We start from the raw sequence: 20,841 nt of genomic DNA, 5'->3' as shown, positions 1-20,841 counted from the left end.
TTTCCTCTGAGGATTTTCCAAGGGAAGAAAGTAGCTTGAGGAGTGATTGATTTCTTAACTTGAATTTGTTTCAAGTGTTCTAACTGCTAACCTGTGAAGCCCTGTCCTTCCCTTTCATCGGCATAGTGATGATGTGGAGCCACCTAACATGTTAAAGCAAAGATTTTCCTGTTAGAATGTCTCAAGAGGTTCTGAAACCTCAATTAAGCTAAAGCTAGAAATGCCTCAGTTTATATTTATCCCTTGAAATGTCAATTTTTGTGTCTATCCATCAGTGCTTATAGAAGTTTTGGAATGTCTTAATTTGTTGAGATGGGAGAATGGAGAAAAGGAGTCATGGTCTTAAGTAAGTAAGATTTTAGGGGGACTTTTGGAATGAGAAAATGATTGAAGAGGTCTGATAATATTGATGAAAAATCTTGCATCAGTTTTGAAACAGGATACTTTTCAGATTTTCCTTTGTTAAGGTAAAGCATTAACAGCTAAGTTCATTGATGTTACTGTCAACCCATACAGCAAGATTCTCATGATGAAATGAAAGGAGAAAATCTACCTTTCTAAATGTAGAGTTTAATGTGTTATTTAATTATCATATGTTCCACCCAATACAAACCTAAAAGTTAATTGTTTAATTAGGTCAATTTTTACAAACTTTTGCTAACATAACATTGCTGTCTTTTATGAGAATATCTGCAAAGAGGGTAGGAATATTCAGTTACTTTATGAAGTAAATATTTGAATATGAGTCAAGGGGTTTTATATCTGTCCATAAATGTTTTTATAGATTTATAAGATAAGAATGACTTCTGGATCAAAGTCAAACTCAGGATATCAACTATTGAAACAAAAGCTTGTGGATAATAAGATATTCTTATAATATCACTGAACAGAGCCAATGGCTTAAGAGTCTCATTGGCAATTTCTGAATTAAAAAAAAAAATCTTAAGGTATTACAAAAGAGTAACTAGCATGTAAGTCTTACATTGTGTTCATTATTACAATGTGATTGTTGTTTAATTTTACAAGGTCAAATAATAAGTAATATTTGTTATTGCATATATAACAATTGAAAATTTGTCATTTATCACCTCATTTATGGTTATTGTAATTTACAACAAAAATATAATTATTTGGGGTATATTAGTTAATGTATTTGTATTATAGAATGTGCTAGAATATAGGAAAATAAATGTAAGTCTTCTTTGGAAAACGATATGGATTTTTATTTGTGAACCTTAAAATGATTCAAGGAAAGTTTTTGTGACATACATAAACAGTCATTATATACAATGACCAAGATTCATAAAATTACTATTTTAAATTACAATAATCTTTTTAATAATTTTATTACATTATTTATTATATAAATTTTCTAGAAGAATATTAATCATTTAAGATTAAGTAAAAAAGATAGTAATATGGTTTTTATAGCAATCAAATCCTTAATGATATGCCATCCAATTTAAGTACTCTAGCATAACTTTCTAATGCAGTTTAAAGACAAGCTCCTTGAAATTTAATGTGAAATATAAAAAGAGCAACATCATTTGAGATCTTTAGGACAGAATATAATTGACAATTGTTGGGACAAAATGTATAATAGTTTTGAGGTGGATATTCCTGGAGAAGTGCTATTTTGGGCTTATGTTGATAATATTATGAAGATAGTTCCCAGAAAATAGCACCCAATTCAAAGGACAGGCTATGTTAGTTGATACACACAGATTTATTTTCAACCAAGTGTGTGGATTTCTTAAATTAACAACCTTCTTTTGTCATTTCTGAGATCTGTGAAAAATAATATTTTAAATAAAATGTCTAAATATATTAATGAACTTGGAACTTTTGTTTGCTCTTAGGTATAAAGATTCACTTAGGTCCTGACAACAAAGCTATTAGCTGTGGGCTCAATAAAGTGAACTAAAGGGAAATATTGTTATGAAGTCAATGATATACCATGAAAGAGGGATTTGTCAGATGTTTATTAAAAATTGCTTGGTATTCACATTTAGACAATGCGAATTAAGATGATTCTTGGCCATGTTTACAATTCCGTGGCAGCTATTATCCTGAGTTCTTATATCCAAATCCACTCCTGATTAATTGGAATAGATTAAATGGAAAAGAGCAACAATGTGACAGAGTTTATTCTGCTGGGTCTTACTCAAGATCTTGCAGGGAGAAAGGCATTGTTTGTTATGTTTTTACTCATCTACATTGTGACAATGGTGGGCAACCTACTCATTGTGGTGACAGTGATTGCCAGCCCCTCCTTGGGATCCCCAATGTACTTCTTCCTTGCTTCTCTGTCACTCATGGATGCTGTTTATTCCACTGCCTTCTCACCCAAGTTGATTATGGACTTAATTTGCAACAGAAGAAAAATTTCAATTTCAGCTTGTGTTGGTCAGCTGTTTGTAGAGCACTTATTTGGTGGTGCTGAGGTCTTCCTTCTGGTATTCATGGCCTATGATCGCTACGTGGCCATCTGTAAACCCCTGCATTATATGACCATCATGAATCGTCAGGTTTGCATTCTTCTATTGGTGGCAGCCTGTGCTGGAGGTTTTGGCCATTCTCTGGTTCAAGTTATCGTTGTTTACTACCTCCCTTTTTGTGGTCCAAATACCATTGATCACTTTATCTGTGACATGTACCCATTACTGGGCTTAGCATGTACTGACACTTACTTAATTGGGCTCACTGTGGTTGCCAATGGTGGAGCAATTTGTATGACAGTCTTTATCCTCCTCCTTATCTCCTATGGAATCATCCTTAACTCTCTTAAGACTCATAGTGAGGAAGGAAGGCGCAAAGCCCTGTCCACCTGCAGCTCCCACATCATAGTGGTGGTTCTCTTTTTTGTTCCTTGTATTTTCATGTATGTTAGACCTGTCTCCAACTTTCCTATTGATAAATCCCTAACTGTAGTTTATACAGTTATCACCCCCATGTTGAATCCTTTAATATACACTCTGAGAAATGCAGAGATGAAAAACTGTATGAAAAAACTTTGGTGTGAAAAATTAACTATGGAAAGACTAAGAGTGTTCCCTCATTGAACACATATTAATTCCAATGCTACAAATAGGCAATAAGTTCTAACAAAGGATGATGCAGCATACCATTGGAATTCTTTAGGTTTGCTTTCCTTTATTCAAAGCCACTGAAGAGGAGAATCAATTTTTTATTGAGATTAGAATTTATCTAATAGAGAATTAACTGAAGATGAATAATAAAGATAAAGATTTTTGCAAATTATACATAATGAGAGAACTAAGCTAATTTTGTAACTATTTTTTAAACTAACTTTAACTAGGATATAGAAAAATGTGTTTATTATTTTCTAAGCCATCTCTGCATCAATATTTGGAAATTTATGATCATCTACTTTCCTGAAAAACTAATGACAACAGTACCTCAATAAAGTTTTTGGAAAAAAAGAGGTTCTCTAAATAATTATTTATAATTGATATGCATGGCAGATTTTTATACCTGCTCAGTTTGGAGATACCGTGCATTTCCTGGCCCAATATCTGTACATTTTCCATCTCATATATGTTAATGCTAGATCATACTGTGATTGTCTAAAGATATGAAATACAGTTGAAGATAACATTACAGGTCTTGATGAAAGTGTATTTATTATTTGAAAGACATGTTATACCAAGTTATGATCCCATTTTTGTTGTCCTTTACTATTTGCCATGTATGATTTTTCAGTTTTAAAAATAATGGGTATATGTCATTATTTATTCATGCTATTAAAGAAATCAATAAAAGAAATATAATTAATATAAGCAGTGTTTATGCTAAATGTGTAGTTTACTTGAACTTTTAACTATAAATTTAAACTTATTTCAATTTTAGAAGTTTAACTCAGTCTATAGCTATGTTGGATCATCTATACCATGGATATAATATATGTTATTATCTATAGACCTAATGTCTGTTATTGGGAAGATACTTAGTAGTAGATGAAGCTATGTAGAATGAACAAGGCTAGCAATGATTTCTCTTATTTTCTTATTTCATATATTACATTCTAGCCAGTTTCCCATCCCTTCACTCTTCCCAGGCCCCTCCAAACTTCAGCCTTCTCTTTCTTACAGAACTATTCCTCTTCTATTTCCCTCCAGAAAAGTGCAGGCCTCCTATGGATATCATTGAAACACGGCATAACAATTTAACATTAAGTCCTCATGTCAAGCCTGTACAAGGCAACCCAGTACTAAGAAAAGGATTCCAAGAACAGGCAAAAGAGTAAGAAACAAGCCCCATCTACACTGTTAGAAATCCCACAAAGCATCAAGCTACACAACCATAACATATGTGTAGAAGACCTAGGACAGACCTATAAAGGCTACCTGATGGTCAGTTTAGTCTCTGTAAGCCCCAGTGAACCTTAGTTAGTTGATTCTGGGGGTTTTCTTGTTGTGTCCTTGACCCCAATAGCTTCCACAATCCTTCTTTCTCCTTTTCTATTTAGGATCATGGAGTTCTCCCTAATGATTTGCTATTTCTCCATCTGTGCCCATTAGCTGCCAGAAGTATCCTACCTGATGACTAGTGGTCTAGGCTCCAAACTATGGGTCTAGAAGAATACCATTGACTTCTTAATTTAATTATTTTAATTTAATTTTATTGCCAGCCATGTTTGTTTTTATCTTCTGTCTCTGGGATATCCAGGGTGTAAGTTTAGTCTTTTGTTTCTATTGTAATGCTAAATACTGGCTCCCAAGGCCTGGTTGCTTCCAGGGACAAGGGTCTGTTTGTTATCACATGATCATTTAATCTTGCCCACCAAGTTATCCCTGATTAGTAAATAAAGATGCCTTACAGCTAATAGCTGAGTAGAAGAGAGATAGTCACTGTTCTTGGGTTCTTGGGCTTAGGTCTGAGGAGGGTACAAGGGGAGAGGAAAGAGATAGGAAGATGCCAACATGGAATGAGATATGAATACATGGCCATGAGGGATGGCCAATTCCAGTTATGAACAGCACAGATGTTTCATAATAAGTCATAATTCACAGTTATTGGTAGAGAAATAGATTGTAATGGCATAGAGAGTAGATATCTACCCAGATCTAGGCTTATTATAAAAATAAAAATTTTGTGTCTTTTTTCTGGAAACTGAATGATCAAAGGTGGGAGTAGAAATCCTGATTTGAGGTTAAATAATTACTACAACATCAGTGTTTGGTTCCTAGTCATCCTTGCAGTATCAGGCATGGGCCTCAAGTTGGACCAGTCATTTGTTGGTCACTCCCATATGTTCTGCTCTGCATTTAAAAACCCTATCACATCTTGCGATGATAATTCTTTACTTAACAACTAATGTCCACTTATAAGTGAGAACATACCATGTTTGTCATTCTGTGTCTGGGTTACCTCAGTCAGGGTGACATTTTCCTAGTTCCATCAATTTGCCTAAAAATTACATGATGCCATTGTTTTTAACAGCTGATCATAACAACACTTCATTGTATAAATGTATCAGTTGTTTAAATCTATTCCTCAATTGAAGAGCATCTATGATGTTTTCAGTTTCTGGCTATTATGAATATCTATAGTATAGATATGGATGAGAAAGTATCCTTATAGTAGGATGAAATGTCATTTGGGTATATAACCAAAAGAATATACTTGCTCTTGAAGTAGATTGATTCCCAATTTTCTGAGAAATTGATATATTGACTTCAATAGTGGCTGTACAAGTTTGTTCTTTGATTAGTAATAGAGGAGTGTTCCACATGGTTATAATATAGAATTCTACCAGATTTACATAGGAGAGTTAATGCCAATGTTCCTCAAATCATTACACAAAATAAAAACAGAAGAGATAGTACCAAATTCATTCTAGAAGGCCAACTTGTGATCAAGGGGATACATGTTTGAAAAAAAGTCAAAGTATTGTTATTTGCAGACATTATGACAATATCCATAAATGACTCCAAAATTTCTACCAGGGAACTCCAATAGATAATGTATATTCTAGAGAATAGGCTGGATACAAGATTAACTAAAAAGAATAAATAAATCAGTAACCTTTGTATGCACAAATGACAAAGGGACCGATAATGAAATCAGGGAAACAGTATCCTTCACTGTTGAAGAAAATATTTAATTTCAATTAGGGGCTTCTACCCTGCCTTTGATTATTCAATTCCCAAATTAAAGATACATGTGACCTTTAATTTATAATAAGACTAAAGCTGGGCAGATTCTACTCTCTATGTTACTAAAATCTACATTCCTGTCAATTACCCTGAGTTATTACTTACTATGGTCCATTTGGACTGCTCTTACCTCCAACTGACCAGCCCTCCTGCCCAGGATTTTAAGATTCTTGTACCATTGCACATCTTTTCTTCTCCCCAACTTCATCTCTCCATGTGGTATCCTGCGCCATCAAACCTGGGAACCCCAAACCCTGACTATGTCTCTTCTGCCAAGCTAGAGTGTCAATATCTTTATTTTACCAGTAGTTTCATATTAAGGAGAAAGGGATTCCTGTGAGCAATCAGATCTTGGGGGCTAGTATTTATCATTACAATATGTATGAAAAGAACAAGTCTCAACACTTCACAAAAGCTCAAAATTAATATAAAATATCTGAGGTAACTCTAACCAAACAAGTGAAAAACTTGGATGACAATAACTTCAAGCCTTTAAGGAAAAAAAGTTGAAGAGATATTGAAACATGGAAAAATCTGTCATGCTCATGAACTGTTAAGATTAACATAGTAAAAGTGGCCTTCTTACCAAAAGCAATCTATAGATTCATTGCAATCCCTATAAAAATTCCAACATAATTCATTACAGATTTTGAAAGAACAATTTTCAACTTGATATGGAAAGACAAAATTCTAAGATGGCTGGAACAATCCTATAGATTAAAAGAACTCCTGGATGTATCACCATCCCAGATTTCAAGTTGTACTCCAGAGCTATAGTAATAAAACCCCCATGGTATTGTCATAAAAACAGATAGGTTGATAAATGGTATTAAATGGAAGACCCAGAGATAAATTCACACATCTATGGGCACTTGGGTGTTGATAAAGAACCCAGAAATATACAATAAAAAAAGCATCTTCCACAAATAGTGCTGGTCTAACTGGATATCTTCATGTAGAAAAATGAAAATAGATCTATATCTATCAACCTGCATAAAACTCAAGCCCAGTTAGATCAAACACCCCAACACAAAATCAGATATATTGAACCTGATAGATCAACAATCCAACAACGACAACAACAACAACAACAACAGCAACAAGAAATCACAGCAGAAACAAGAAATATAAAGCCCAATAAACTACAAAACTATGGTGTATCCATTTTCAATGATGACAAAAGAGGAGTGTGCTTACTCACTTGGCCAAGGCACCTGACATAGTTCAAAGAGTTCAGTCAGGCTGGTTGGGAGGGGCCACAGCAAAACTGAGGCTGTGCCACTTTTATTGAGAACAATCACATTTTTTAAACTTTCATCAGAAAGAGAATGTAAGGGCATTTGCCAGGATTGATACAGTTTTAGTTGTCAGGGTACATTGAAGTTCAAAAACTACACAGCATACATAAGAGTTATGTCTTAAACCAATTGTTCTGTCAAGCATCAATGTGTTCTTGACTTCCAAAAGAACATTAATAAAGCACAAAATAGCCAGAACACTTGACTGCCTCAGGAAGTGTATAGGTTGTTGAGGAATTGGAAGGTACATAGTGCCTAGGAGCCATAGACTATCTGAAGAACTTGAGATATATGCTTCTCAAGGTAGCTAGGCCAAATGAACTTCATGGTGCCCTGCAAGGGAGAAGTGGATCAAAGGACAATTATGTCATTTATTAAGTGAACAATACTAGAAAATTATCTTAGTTATTAGATGAATGTCTCTTGGGTAGAGAATCCCTCTTAGCTATGCTGTATTTTCCTTTCTTTCCAGATCACATATGACAAATTCAATTAATGTAGAAACTATGTATTTATATTATTATTATTATTTTACAGTTTAATTACTATAGTATACTGGTAGCAAATAAAAATCACATGGACATAGCTTTATGATAGAGTGTGTACATAAGATATGTGGGACCCTAGTTTAATCTTAAGTACTGTAAAAACAAAACCAAACAAATATAGCTGGAAATGGTGGCATGTATTTGAAATCCCAGAATCTGGGAAGTGGAAGCAGAGGTATCATGAGTTCAGTGTCATCTTACATGAGCTCCAGTATCAAAAATGAAAACAAGTAACAAAAAAGTTATATGTTTGAAAGTGAGCAAAAAGGGTATATGAATTTGTTTGGAGGGAGAAAAAGAAGAGGATAAATATAATCTCAAAAATAAAAGAAACACCTAAAAAAAAGGAAGAGAAAAATAAAAAGAAAGAGAACCACCACCACCACCAAAAACAACAACAATAACCAATAAACTAGAATACTCCAGCGGATTTTCTCATCAGACATTATTAGAAGACTTGCAAATGTCCCAAGTAGACACTAAATGTTTCATCATATTACAGCTCATCAGAATAATGCAATATAGCTAGATAGCTAGAGGGAGATGTCATTTCTTATCTGTCAGAAGAATAGTTTTCAAAAAGCAAAAAGTCTGGACTTGGTGGTATGACCCTGTTATTCCAGTATTTGAGAGACTGAGACACAAGTACCACAAATTGAAAAACAGCCAGAGCCCCATGGTAGGCTCCTTATAGATATAAGAAAACATCAAAATACTACATAAATTGTATAAATCAAACAAAATAAAATGAATGTTAGAAAAGGGGTGGAGAAAAAGTCCTTATGCACTCTTCTTGGGATATTAACTCATAAAGTTATTATAGAAATAAGTTTGGAAGCTAAAAAAAACGATAGAAAGAAGCCAAATTTATTTCCCAGTACACATGTCATAACTCCCTCCTCTGGACTCCATGGATATAAGATCAGTTGTCAACAGAGAAAATATATGTTCATTCACTATGATTTTCATATATGCACTTTAATTTTTAAGCCAAAGTGGAATTTATTATTTGGGAAATTGCCCTCAAGTTGTTCATTTATGACATTTTTCTCAAAGGTTATGTTTCTGCAAAATGTATAGTAATCGTCCTTAGGGAATCTCTGAAGATGAATAGCCTGCCTTTACAGTTCCAATTAAGGTACCAATGAATCTAATTAGAAGAAAGTTACCATTGGACTTACAATGATAGGATGGTTTGTCATTGTGTGCTGTATAAAATATCCACAGAGTTTGTTTTTTTCTTAAGAAATAGAGTAAAATGTATGAAGCTGTCATCTGTCAGGACTACTAGTCAGGTACCATAATCCTGAATTTGGGCTAAATGACTATATCCGTACTTAAATAATTAAGGATATATATTTATTTGCAAGGGTCTTTTAAAAATTCTTCTGTGGTTGATAGTCATCCCCATTAAGGGTTCACTGTGACCCTTAATACTTTATAATGTATGTAGATACATATAAAAGTGTAATGCTTTTGGATGCCTTAATGTATTATAAAAGTCCAGAATATATTTTTCTGCTTGCTATTCTTAGCAATTAGTTCCTTGTGTAACTACTTGAGTGATCTTCCACTGAATAGGCAGTTGGTAGTGTCAAGTCAGACTTTTTCTTAGCATTGTTTAATATGTGAGGCATTGGCGAATGACATAACATTGCAGTTGTTGAATGAGTGGATTTATAGATAGCAGCATAACCCTTAAGCATGCTGCTTCTTCAAGTAATATAAGTAGCAGGATGGATAAGAGGAAGAACAAAACCAGTTAGATTTAGCGAAGTGAGGAGTACAAATGAGCATAGAATGGCAGAGGGTGCCTCATTGAACATTATGCAAGGCAAGAGGACAGATTTTTTTTTAATGGACTCTATATAAGTATGATGACAAAATAATGAAATATTGGGAGAAATATGATGTAGAAAAAGAAAGGGAAAATAAGAAAGTAGTGTTCTTGAGAGTGGTAAAGAGACAGGCTGTTTAGATGACTCAGCTTGTAAAGATGTCTGCTGTGAAACTTTATGACTTGAGTTTCATTGTCCTCTAGGATCCATGTGGTGGATAAAGAGAACTGTCTCCTGCAAATTGTCCTCTGACCTCCTCATGTGCACTGTGTCGTGCACATGTATATGGTATAGTTTTTGGTACATAAAATCAAATTGTTTTTCTCTTCCTCTCTTACTTCCTCTCTCAATTCTTTCCTCCTGTCAGTTTCATCCCTTCATATCGAAATCTTTGATTCTTCCTTCAAGAATTGTACAAATGTAACTTATATTTGCAGCAAGACATATTCTTTCATATTTTCTCATGAAAAGCATTTACAATAAATGTGTGTATCATATTATGCTTATTTATGTTATTTGACAGTCTCTTGGAATAATTGTTATTCTTTTACATGGACATTTTATATTTAATATATTTTGTATTCTTTCTATTTATTACCATTTTATTTATTATTTTAAAATTTGTTCCTTCATGTGATTTTAAATAAAACATTGAAGTATGTCCTCATGCCACTTGACTTTAATTTCTATGGGACAGATTTTAAAGGATAGATTGGTGAGATAATATATAGGTTCTTATACTTTCTCATTCAATATATATTGTCAAATTGTGTCCAAAACATAAAATTTAAATATCCTTTTCAACTACATGAGCAATTTATTGCTGACTTGATAGGTATAGACTCACATATATATTTTTCTTTTTCTACTTATGGTTGTGTTTCAACATTCCATAATATTTTTCATATATTTGGATATATTTCTTTTAATTGCTTTTTAAATATTACAGGTAAGTTTTATGTAATTAAAATCATATTTTTTAATTTTGAGATTACAATATAATTTACTATATGCCTAATTATTATTTAATTTCTTGCATGCTTTTTTCTTCTATATATTAATGTACTTTAATTTTTACATTATATCTTTAAACTATCTATATTCTGTTTTTGCTTATAGTACTAGCTTTATGTCTGATTTCATCAGTTAATAGGTTTATGACAGCTCATTTGTTTCACAAGTTTTTATTTTTCTGAATATGTCTTTAAATTAATTCTCTTTTGTTATCCTGTAACACCGTTGAATTTGGAGACTCCTATTTGTGTTATTAATAAGTTCTGGGATAAAATAAGCCATGACCTCTATTTTCTTATTTCCAGAATGAATAAACACTATTTTAAAATTTCATGAAGTTACTGCTGTCATGTCCAATACTTTGTTTGAATATTAACATAAAAATATACAGAAGAATACATGGAACAGAAAAACAATGTGACTGAGTTTGTTCTCTTGGGCCTTACTCAAAGTCCTGAAGGCCAGAAAATATTATTTGTTGTGTTCTTGGTCATCTATGTTGTGACAATGGCAGGCAATCTACTCATTGTTGTGACTGTTGTGGTCAGCCCAAGTTTAGATGCCCCTATGTACTTCTTTCTTGGCTACTTATCATTTATGGATGCTGTTTATTCAACCACAGTTACACCAAATATGATTATAGACTTACTCTATGAGAAGAAAACTATTTCCTTCAAAGCTTGCATGAGCCAGCTTTTCATAGGACACTTGTTTGGTGGAGCTGAGATCCTACTCTTAGTTGTGATGGCCTATGACCGGTATGTAGCCATCTGCAAACCCTTACATTATCTGACCATCATGAACCAACGTGTGTGTGTGTTACTATTGTTGTTGGCCTGGTTTGGAGGTTTCTTACATGCTGTAGTCCAACTTCTATTTGTATATAATCTTCCTTTCTGTGGTCCTAATATCATTGATCACTTCATCTGTGACATGTACCCCTTATTAAAATTGGCCTGCACAGACACCTATGTTATTGGCCTCACAGTTGTTGCCAATGATGGGGCTATCTGTGTGATCATCTTTATGCTGTTGGTCATCTCTTATGGGGTCATTCTTCACTCTCTGAAGAATCTCAGTCAGGAAGGAAGGCGCAAAGCCTTATCCACCTGTGGCTCCCATATCACTGTGGTAGTCCTCTTCTTTGTTCCCTGTATTTTTATGTATGTGAGACCTCCTTCTACTTTACCGATTGATAAGTCATTGACTGTATTTTACACTGTTATAACCCCCATGTTAAATCCCCTCATATATACTCTGAGAAATACAGAGATGAAAAATGCCATGAGGAAACTTTGGGCAAGTAAAGGGAAATGAAGTGGAAAGGAAATAGACCATAAAATGATGGGTGCTAAGAAAAGGGGTCAATTTTCTAGGGACTGTCACCCTAATAGAATATCTAATCCTATGCACAATATAGAAATCCATAGGAAAGCCAGAAAACTATTTTATTACCACTGTTTCTCCTCAATGTTAGTAACTAAGATCAATGAAAATAGTAATGTGAATTCTTTCAATGAACAACATGCACTTTTAAGATTTTCAGAATATGTAGAAAATACAGATTAAATTTGGGCAACAAAGTATTTTAACACAGACTAAAGATTTATGTGCCATAATTAGTATTGTAAATTTATTTTACTTTATGGAAAATTCTTTGGTGTTTCTTAAATAAATGTAATTGATTTTGAGAACTGGGAAAGCTTATTACCAAGAATAAAGAAATAATATATAGCTACTTGGATCATTTTTTTACCTCTCACACTTAATAGCACACTAGTATTTAAAATATAATTTTAGTTTTATATTTAAAAGAGAGCTTTTTATATAATTTTGTTAAAATTATTAACATATCAATATTAAATAGAAATAATATTGCAATTTTAATATTAATATACAAAGGTTCATAAAAATATCTAAATGAACAATGGAGATATATAGAAAAATACCAAATCTTATTTTCACAATTGGAAAGACATATGAATTCATCTGGTGGCTGGTATCTTTGTTAAGTTATTTTCATAGTTATAAAAACAACCCATCAAAGTTCTGAACTTACAATGTCTGATACTTTGCTATTTTTCGGTGTCTGTATCCTTAAGAGTTCATGGCATATTGAAAGAGCACAGCTTCTGACTTTCATATGTAAAAATAGCAGGACTCAGTCTGTGAAGTAGAGTAATACAGTGCAGAGTCTAACATTAGATGTTTTAGAAAATACCATAGTTAAGAAAGCTGTTAGGAAAATATAGTCAAGCAGAAGAAAGTAATGGATTTGTTCAGATTCTTCCTCCTGGTACCATGTTAAAATCTTTGACTCTGAATATCAGCCCTTAGGGATGCTGTTCCCATAGAATCCTAACCTAATCCTCCTGCCCAGAGTGATGCACTCTAAATACTACCACTGGCAACCTCACAGCTCACCAATAGGAAGTCCGGTCTTCTCATCTGTGTAATAGGAATAATTCAAAGTGATTGGAAGGCAGGAGGAACTCACCAATACCCCCAATAATCATGTGCTTTATGTTGCTATAAACCAGATAGCAAACATCAGTTTTCCTCACTGAATAGTACTGAGGATTGAGCCTTCAAGTGTAGGTTACCTGTGGAGTGGTTCCAACTAGACTGTGGTTCATTAATCAAACGATGTTTGTGACAAGATTGCAGCAGTATATCATGTTGGTTGGTCACTGTTGTAAATCATAGTTTGCAGCTAACTTGGTGACTTACGGTGACCTTCTGATAGCGTGCATGAACCTTCCAGCACCGTGAACACTAGTCCGCAGTGGTAAAGCCCCTCATTAGGCATCAACTTGACGTTTCTGTGGGCAATGAGACACGCAAGTGTTGTCTTCAGTAAAAGGGCCTTAAATCAGTTTGTGGAGAGCAGCCAATAACTTTGGTGGTCGCCTGAATTGTTTGGGGTTTTCCATGGAACTGCTTTGACCAATGACTGAACCAGATGTAACCCACATCTGGCAGTGGAGATTTTCATTAACGAAGAAAGATATCTAGTTAGGGCTTAGAGTGATTTTATTTATATTTTTTTCACACCATGTATATATTTCTAGAATCTCCTAAGGGTGTAGGTTTTCATGCAACCATTCAAATGGTCCTTAGTGTTAGTTGTCCCTCCCTAACATCTCTCTATCACCCCATCCCTACTCCATCCTTTAGTTCCTTTTCTGTCCCTGTTTCTCCATAATTGTACATTCTATTTTTCTTTCCTTAGAAAGATCTTGCTGACATTCACATATATAAAAAAACATACAATCTTTTTAGGGAGTCTTTGTTATACCTCCCCAGGATGATTTTTTTCTTTGGATTCATTCATTTAAGTGAAATTTTCATAATTCCATTTTAAAAACTGAATAATAATTTTCCATTATGTATATTTCCATTCCAAAATTTCATTACACATTCTTTCATGATGGCTATGATCACTGCCAAATCACATTCAAAAGAATGGTTGTATCACACAAAGAATTAAGAATTACAGTTGTTCCCCAGAGTTTCACTGTTCCCCTATTCCTAGATCTATGTTCAAAATAATAATAACTGCAAACCTGCCACTATTTAAAATTTAAATTTTGACTTATACTTCAGAGCTCAGAGCTCCAAGACTGCTACATGCATTTTTCTGTGAAGCTCTAATGATAAATGACATGGGCAAAGTTGCCAGGCAGTAGCCAGAAGAGTCAATTAGCCCTTAATTCAGCAGTTCCACTAGAGTTCTTCTTCTGCACATTGCACACAATGACTCTCCTAAGAGTCCCAGTGTTTTGACTTAATTTTACTAATTATAATTTCATGCATTTTATACTTTCTTATCCATACATATCCAAAGGAGACCTGGAACCATTTCTCAAATGTTGTGCAAAACCCGTTTAATAACTTCAATTGTTTGTTCCTTTCTTGGGGGGGTCCCAATATTGCCTCTGTTTCATTTTCAAATAATTTCTTCAAAGTTTGAAAGTCAAACATTAATCCAAAACTAACATTGTGCAGTTATTGCCTTGTTTCCAAGATAAGAGCACACAGCATGCACCTGGGCCATTAGGACTGTGTTGTGCTGTGCCCCTGTGCCTCAATTTTTAATTGTTTAAGAATCATTACATCAAAAAACCATCTAGTTTCACAGAATTCACCAGAGCAGGAGAAGGTGTAGGAAAGTCAGACATAATAGAGTAAGTATGCACACAAAGGCCAACTGAAAAGCAGTCACGCAAATGAAATCTCTGCAGCTCTTGTCCAGGGCTAAGGTTAGGAGAAATGGGAACAGATTTTTTTTTTCAAAGAGCTGCTGAGATGCCTGTATCCTGGCCTGCCGTAGGCAGTCCCTTATTTCTAATGGTGGGTCCCCAGGAGGAATGTGCTTCCTGCTTTTCAGGGCCATCCTTTTTCACAAAGAGCTGCCACTGGGCTTTTGAAATATCTCCATCCCTAGTTCGAATTTCTGTCTATTATGAATAGAGCACTTAGTCTTAAATGGATTGTCTTCATTAAACTCAAACACTCAGGAATCAGGGAGCTATATTGAAGAGAAGATCAAAAAGATTATAAGGGGTGGATGACTTCAAGGAAACTGTCTGTAAGAGATAATAGGACTGATGGACACATGAATTTAAAAAGCTCTGGTAGCTAGACTGGTCCTAGCATTGAAAGGGGCAAGTGGACATGAGCTCCTACCCAAATGGTTTTGGTTTGCGTTTTTTTAAATTTATTTATTTTTATTAGATATTTTCTTTATTTACAATATCTCCTTTCCCAGGTTTCCCTTCAAAATAAAAAATAAAAATAAAATAAAATAAGAAAAATAAAAACTGAAACAATCCCCTGTTCCTTGAGCAGGGGCAGGGAGGAGGGAACAGGGGATTGGTTTGTGTATTTAAAGAGTGTGTGTGTGTGTGTGTGTGTGTGTGTATGTGTGTGTGTCTATGTATGTGCATGCACATGACAGAGAGAAAGAGGGAGGGAGAGAGAGAGAGAGAGATATTTTCTTTTGTTTCAGTTTTTTACTATTTTATTAAAAACCAAGATATAGATCTTGAAAACAGGACAGGAGGTGGTGAGTTTTCTGGGAGGAGTTAGTGGAGGGAAAAGCCATAGTCAGAATATAGTGTATATTCTGTATATATTCAAATATCTATCTATATATATATATATTGTGTGTATATATATATATACATATATATATATAAGTATATATATATATATACAAAGTGATGTAAGGTAGATGCCTATCCTACATCTAATAGCTGCTCATATTTCATATTCATTAAATTGAACAAAAAGTTTTACTTTTCCAACTCACTGAGCATACTTAATTGATTGACTTCGCACATTGATTATTCTTGCATGCAGTGCACTGGTTCTTCCATATTCCATGATTCTATGTTTTCACATGCAACTGATTGCTAATGAAAGGTATTAAAAAAGGCTGTGCAATAAGAAGTTTCCACTACTCCCTCGAAAATCAAACAAACAAACAAAAAAACCAAGAAAGAAAGAAAGAAGAAAGAGAAAGAAAGAAAGAGAAAGAAAGAAGTGAAGGGAGGAAGAAGGAAGGAAGGGAGGGAGGGAGGAAGGAAGGAAGAAAAGAAGGAAGGAAGGAAGGAAGAAGCTAGCAAAAAAAAAAATCCCAAACCAAAATATGAGCAAATCACAAAACAATGAAAACCAGGGCAACATGGCCTCTTCAAATGACAGTGATTTCTCAACCTTTAAACTAAAAAATACTGAAATTGGTAAAGTGCTAGAAGACAATATTTTTTAAATCTAGTAAAATGGTCAATGACATGAAAACAGACACAAATAAACAGATGATTTTATTCAGGACGAAGTGAAGAAAGTTAGCAATGTCGAAAATATCAGCAAAATTAGTGATGAAATCAACATGAAAATCGAGCAAGGAAACAAAAAATGAAAAAGTAAATATTTGAAATGAAAAACTAAATGAGACAAATGAAAATTACAAAGAAATATTACCAAAAGTATATCAAGCAGAAGAATATCATGTATGGGGGACAAGTTTGAGAGTGTTATATGCAAAGATTTATGAAGATATTAAATAAGACTACCATATTCAAGAACTATGTGTTATTATCAAGATCCCTAACCTCATGACTCAAGGAGCTGAGATAAAGGCATAATAAATATACCAAGGCATTACAGAGAATTTATTTTCTTTTTTAGGTAAATTTCCATCACTCCCATCCAACTCCTTCTCAAATTATTGTTATTATTGCATATATATGTGTATAAACCCACTGAGTCAATTTAGCATCATTTATTTCTTTGTGTGACCATAGCTGGCCATTTGGATTGGGCAATTTACATAAGAGGTCTTCCCTAGAAGAAATTGACTTTCCCTCCCTCAGCAGCTAGTTAGAATATACTTAGAGATTACAATAGTTTAGGAAAACAGCATTAGTCAGTTCTCCTCTATAGCTGTCACTTTGCCAGTCTTGGGTAGTTGGGTATGTTTATAGTACCAGGGATGAGTGCCCTCCCTTTGATCAGGCCTTCATTGCACCTAGACAGCTGTATGATGAATGTCTATCCTCAGTGAGGAAGCTTCCAGATGAGTTTCTAGTTCAATTCCTTCCAGGCCTCTGACTGAAGTCTGTAGTGACATCGACAATAGTGTATTGCCTTCAACTTCTGGAAGCAACTAAGGGGAATGACAATAACTCATATATTATTTAAAAAATATTTTTCACTTATTTTGTTGTTTTTTTGGGGGGGTATGTATATATAACATTCCTTCCATTTGACTAACTCTCTATATGCACTTCTGATCTGCCATTAAATCTAAATATTGAATTCTTCATTTTAACTAATATATTTTTAGTATTTAAACTTACAAAATTCATTTAATATCTCTAGTTACTTGCAGATTCCTATAGTTTAAATTTATCTTTAAATAGTTCTTTTCTTATTATCTGCATCAACTATATGCTTTTTCCTTACTCTGTGTTTCAGGTGTTCCTCATTTTTATTTTTTTTTTACTTGAATGACAGATCTGGTATATAAAATAATTGTACAGACAAGTCAAACTTGGTTGTTTATAGTGTCCACTTCTTTGCAGACAATGAACTAATTTTGTTGTCTCTTAGGACAACAGCAGCCCCACAGATAGATCATCAGCTCTTTTGTTTGTAAGGCTTTTAGTTGTGTTTCCTTATCTCTCTTTATTGTTCTGTTTCTGATATTTGGTACTGAGAATTGTTCCTTTCAATTTCATATGTGACAAACACATAATCTCTTTCTAGTATTCTGAAGTGGTTTCAGATCCAGGTTATAGAGAATTAACAAGAATCTGGTGCATTTGGAGGCAACGCAGTATGATAATACTCTCCATATATGTTTCCTTTTCTCTCTTCCTTTCTTTCTTTCTTTCTTCCTTCCTTTCTTTCTTTCTTTCTTTCTTTTTTTTTTTTTTTTTTTTTTTTTTTTTTTTTTTTTTTTTTTTTACTTTTTTTTAAAAAAAAAAACCTTTATTAGCAAAATGGCATGTCTTCATCTTCCATATTATAAGGCCAGCCAAGCAGGAACCTTTACAAAAGTCCAGCCTTGTTTAGCTCTCCTCTCCTTCTCATCATGTGTATGGGTGTGACTGTACACATGTATTCATCTGTCATCTCCAATCACTGTCTCTGAAAAATATGTCAAACACTCGTGTTTCCATGCATCGAAGGGGAAAAATTAATTTGCCTACCCTGTGTATATCATCTTCCTCTCAGCATCATTGGAGGATTTTGTGGGGCAGATGAGAGAAATAGATGTGTGGTTTCATTCTTGCATGGGATTACCTTCAACATTAAAGTCAACAACAAAAACGTGATACCTCTGTGTGGTGCTATGATTTTGGATATAGTACACTAGATTTCCACACCAAAAATATTATTTTAAAGAGGTAGCTCGAATGGTATAGAAGATGCCCTGGGTGTTCACAGCTTCTGTGAACAAAACAAGAAAGCAAAGCTAGAATCAAGAATAAAATATGACAGGACCATGGGAGAAGTGAAAATCTGAATTCAAACTGAAAGAAGAAGTATGTCAGTAAGATACTTAGGGTTTCCTAGAAATATTCAGGTTTTCTTCAAATTTATTCTATAGAAAATAAGGAACCAAGGAAAGTTCTTAAGCTGGGCACATCTGTCTTAGAAGTGATGGTTTGTGAAATTAAGTTGAACATGTTGACTTTTAATATGGCTCAGAATAGAAAAATGAGAGTATAGTTAGTCTCCCTTGGTAAGAGCTTTTCTTTGTGCTATAGGGATCTGTTTTGTATAGGTTTTGGATCGAAGAGCTAGTTGAATCAGACATAATAAAACTTTGTCATGGCTAAGAACTGAAGTCAAACACTCCAGATAGATATCAACTACAGCAGACATTACAAAACCTTCCAGAATGTGAAACTACCCAAGGTGAACGAATATTGCATATAACTTCTGACAGAGAGTAAGAGAGACATGAATATACACGTGTTGTAAAGGTGATGGGGGTGGGGGTTGCTGAAGTGAAAAACAAACAAATAAATAAACGGTAACCAAATAGTCATAAATATTTTCTGAAATTTTCATAGCATCCACACTATGTATTCTATTTCCTTGAAAAATTGAATTTATGATTCCTAAAAGTCACAGTCTCATTGTATTCTCCCATAGGCTTGCCTTAATGGCTGATGAATCATTAATCAGTTCCTGCCACACACAGGAGCCTTTGCAGTCACTGTGTGTCTTCACCCTGAGAACTGCAATGAAGCTCATATTTTTGCTTCCCAATCCATCTCATTAGCACAGATTTGAAAAATAACTAAGGATGGAAACTTCCACATTTCCATATAGAGACAATACAATCACTAGCTTTCTGCTGTGATTTGTGGATTAGAAACTATAAGTGGAAACAATATTACATACAGAGTCAGTAAACCTGATCTTAAATACTACCTCCAGCTTTTGTTGTTGATTTGACTTGAAGAGCTGAGTCTCAGTGTCTGTAGTTAAAGAATGAAGGTAACATTAATTGACACAGTTAAGAGACCAAGAACAAATACCAAAAAATGCATACAAAACTCCTCATATTTACTCTTTGGGCAGGGAGGAGGGAAATTATATACAGTATTCATTCACCTTGGGTAGTTTCACATTCCATATATTTTTCTTAAAGAAGCAAATTCCAATTTTGACCCAGTGTAGGCATCATATGGTCTACAAACACGTTCACTTCACTCAGACTAAAAGAAGCTTAGTAGTTCTTTGAATTCAGTTTAGAGACTTAGGAAATTGCATCCATTAAAAAACTTCATTAAGTAATCCATTCTTTTGAAATTGTCAGTTTTCAATTTGTCAAAAAAATGACATAAGTACAGCAACTCCAAATGTAATTTTTTAATTTCTTAAAACTACATTCTGGCATGCATATTAGCTCATAATTCTTTAATGATAATTTGTATCATGATGACTTTATGCCTTGATAATTTTTACAGAATTTATTATGTTTCACAGTGTTAACATAGAAGAAATTATGTTTATTAGTGTTTAACATAGAAGAAATATACATAACCTTTGGGATTGATGGTTTTATTTCATTTATTTTGTAAGTTGAAAACAGACAACTTGTAATGAAGCTTCTTTACATGGGTATTTATGACATCAAAGATCCAATGTCTATCTAAGCATAATATATCTGTTCACTGGAGCTGATGGAATTTCAAGATAAAGGAATAACAGTGGAAGCCTACAGGCACTGTACATGCATTGAAAATAATTGTTTGCCATGTCTTCAGTTTGTTATACCATTCATAATATACAGAATTCAGTATATTATTCAATTCATAGTATACTGAAAAGAAGTGAAATGATTGACACCGTAAATATCCTTACAACTACTTCTGACTCAGAGTCAGAGCTTAAACCAAGCCTACAAGTCTAACAGTGCACAACTTACAGTCTGTTT

General features: G+C 33.9%; 2 protein-coding genes across 2 annotated transcripts; both read left to right on the top strand.

Moving 5' to 3' along the window:
- Positions 1–2,059: 2,059 nt before the first annotated feature.
- On the top strand, positions 2,060–3,117 carry LOC116090432 (olfactory receptor 4A16-like). Its single transcript, XM_031370896.1, has one exon. The coding sequence runs from the start codon at positions 2,118–2,120 to the stop codon at positions 3,060–3,062; it is 945 nt and encodes a 314-aa protein (XP_031226756.1). The 5' UTR covers positions 2,060–2,117; the 3' UTR covers positions 3,063–3,117.
- An 8,153-nt stretch (positions 3,118–11,270) lies between these two features.
- Positions 11,271–12,194, top strand: LOC116090434 (olfactory receptor 4A15-like). The gene has a single exon (XM_031370897.1). It carries the CDS (start codon positions 11,277–11,279, stop codon positions 12,192–12,194), a length of 918 nt encoding a protein of 305 aa, XP_031226757.1. The 5' UTR covers positions 11,271–11,276.
- Positions 12,195–20,841: the final 8,647 nt, after the last annotated feature.

Source organism: Mastomys coucha, unplaced genomic scaffold (genome assembly GCF_008632895.1).
Source record: "Mastomys coucha isolate ucsf_1 unplaced genomic scaffold, UCSF_Mcou_1 pScaffold15, whole genome shotgun sequence".
NCBI classification, from domain to species: domain Eukaryota; kingdom Metazoa; phylum Chordata; class Mammalia; order Rodentia; family Muridae; genus Mastomys; species Mastomys coucha.
This window is presented reverse-complemented; position numbering and strand designations above follow the sequence as displayed.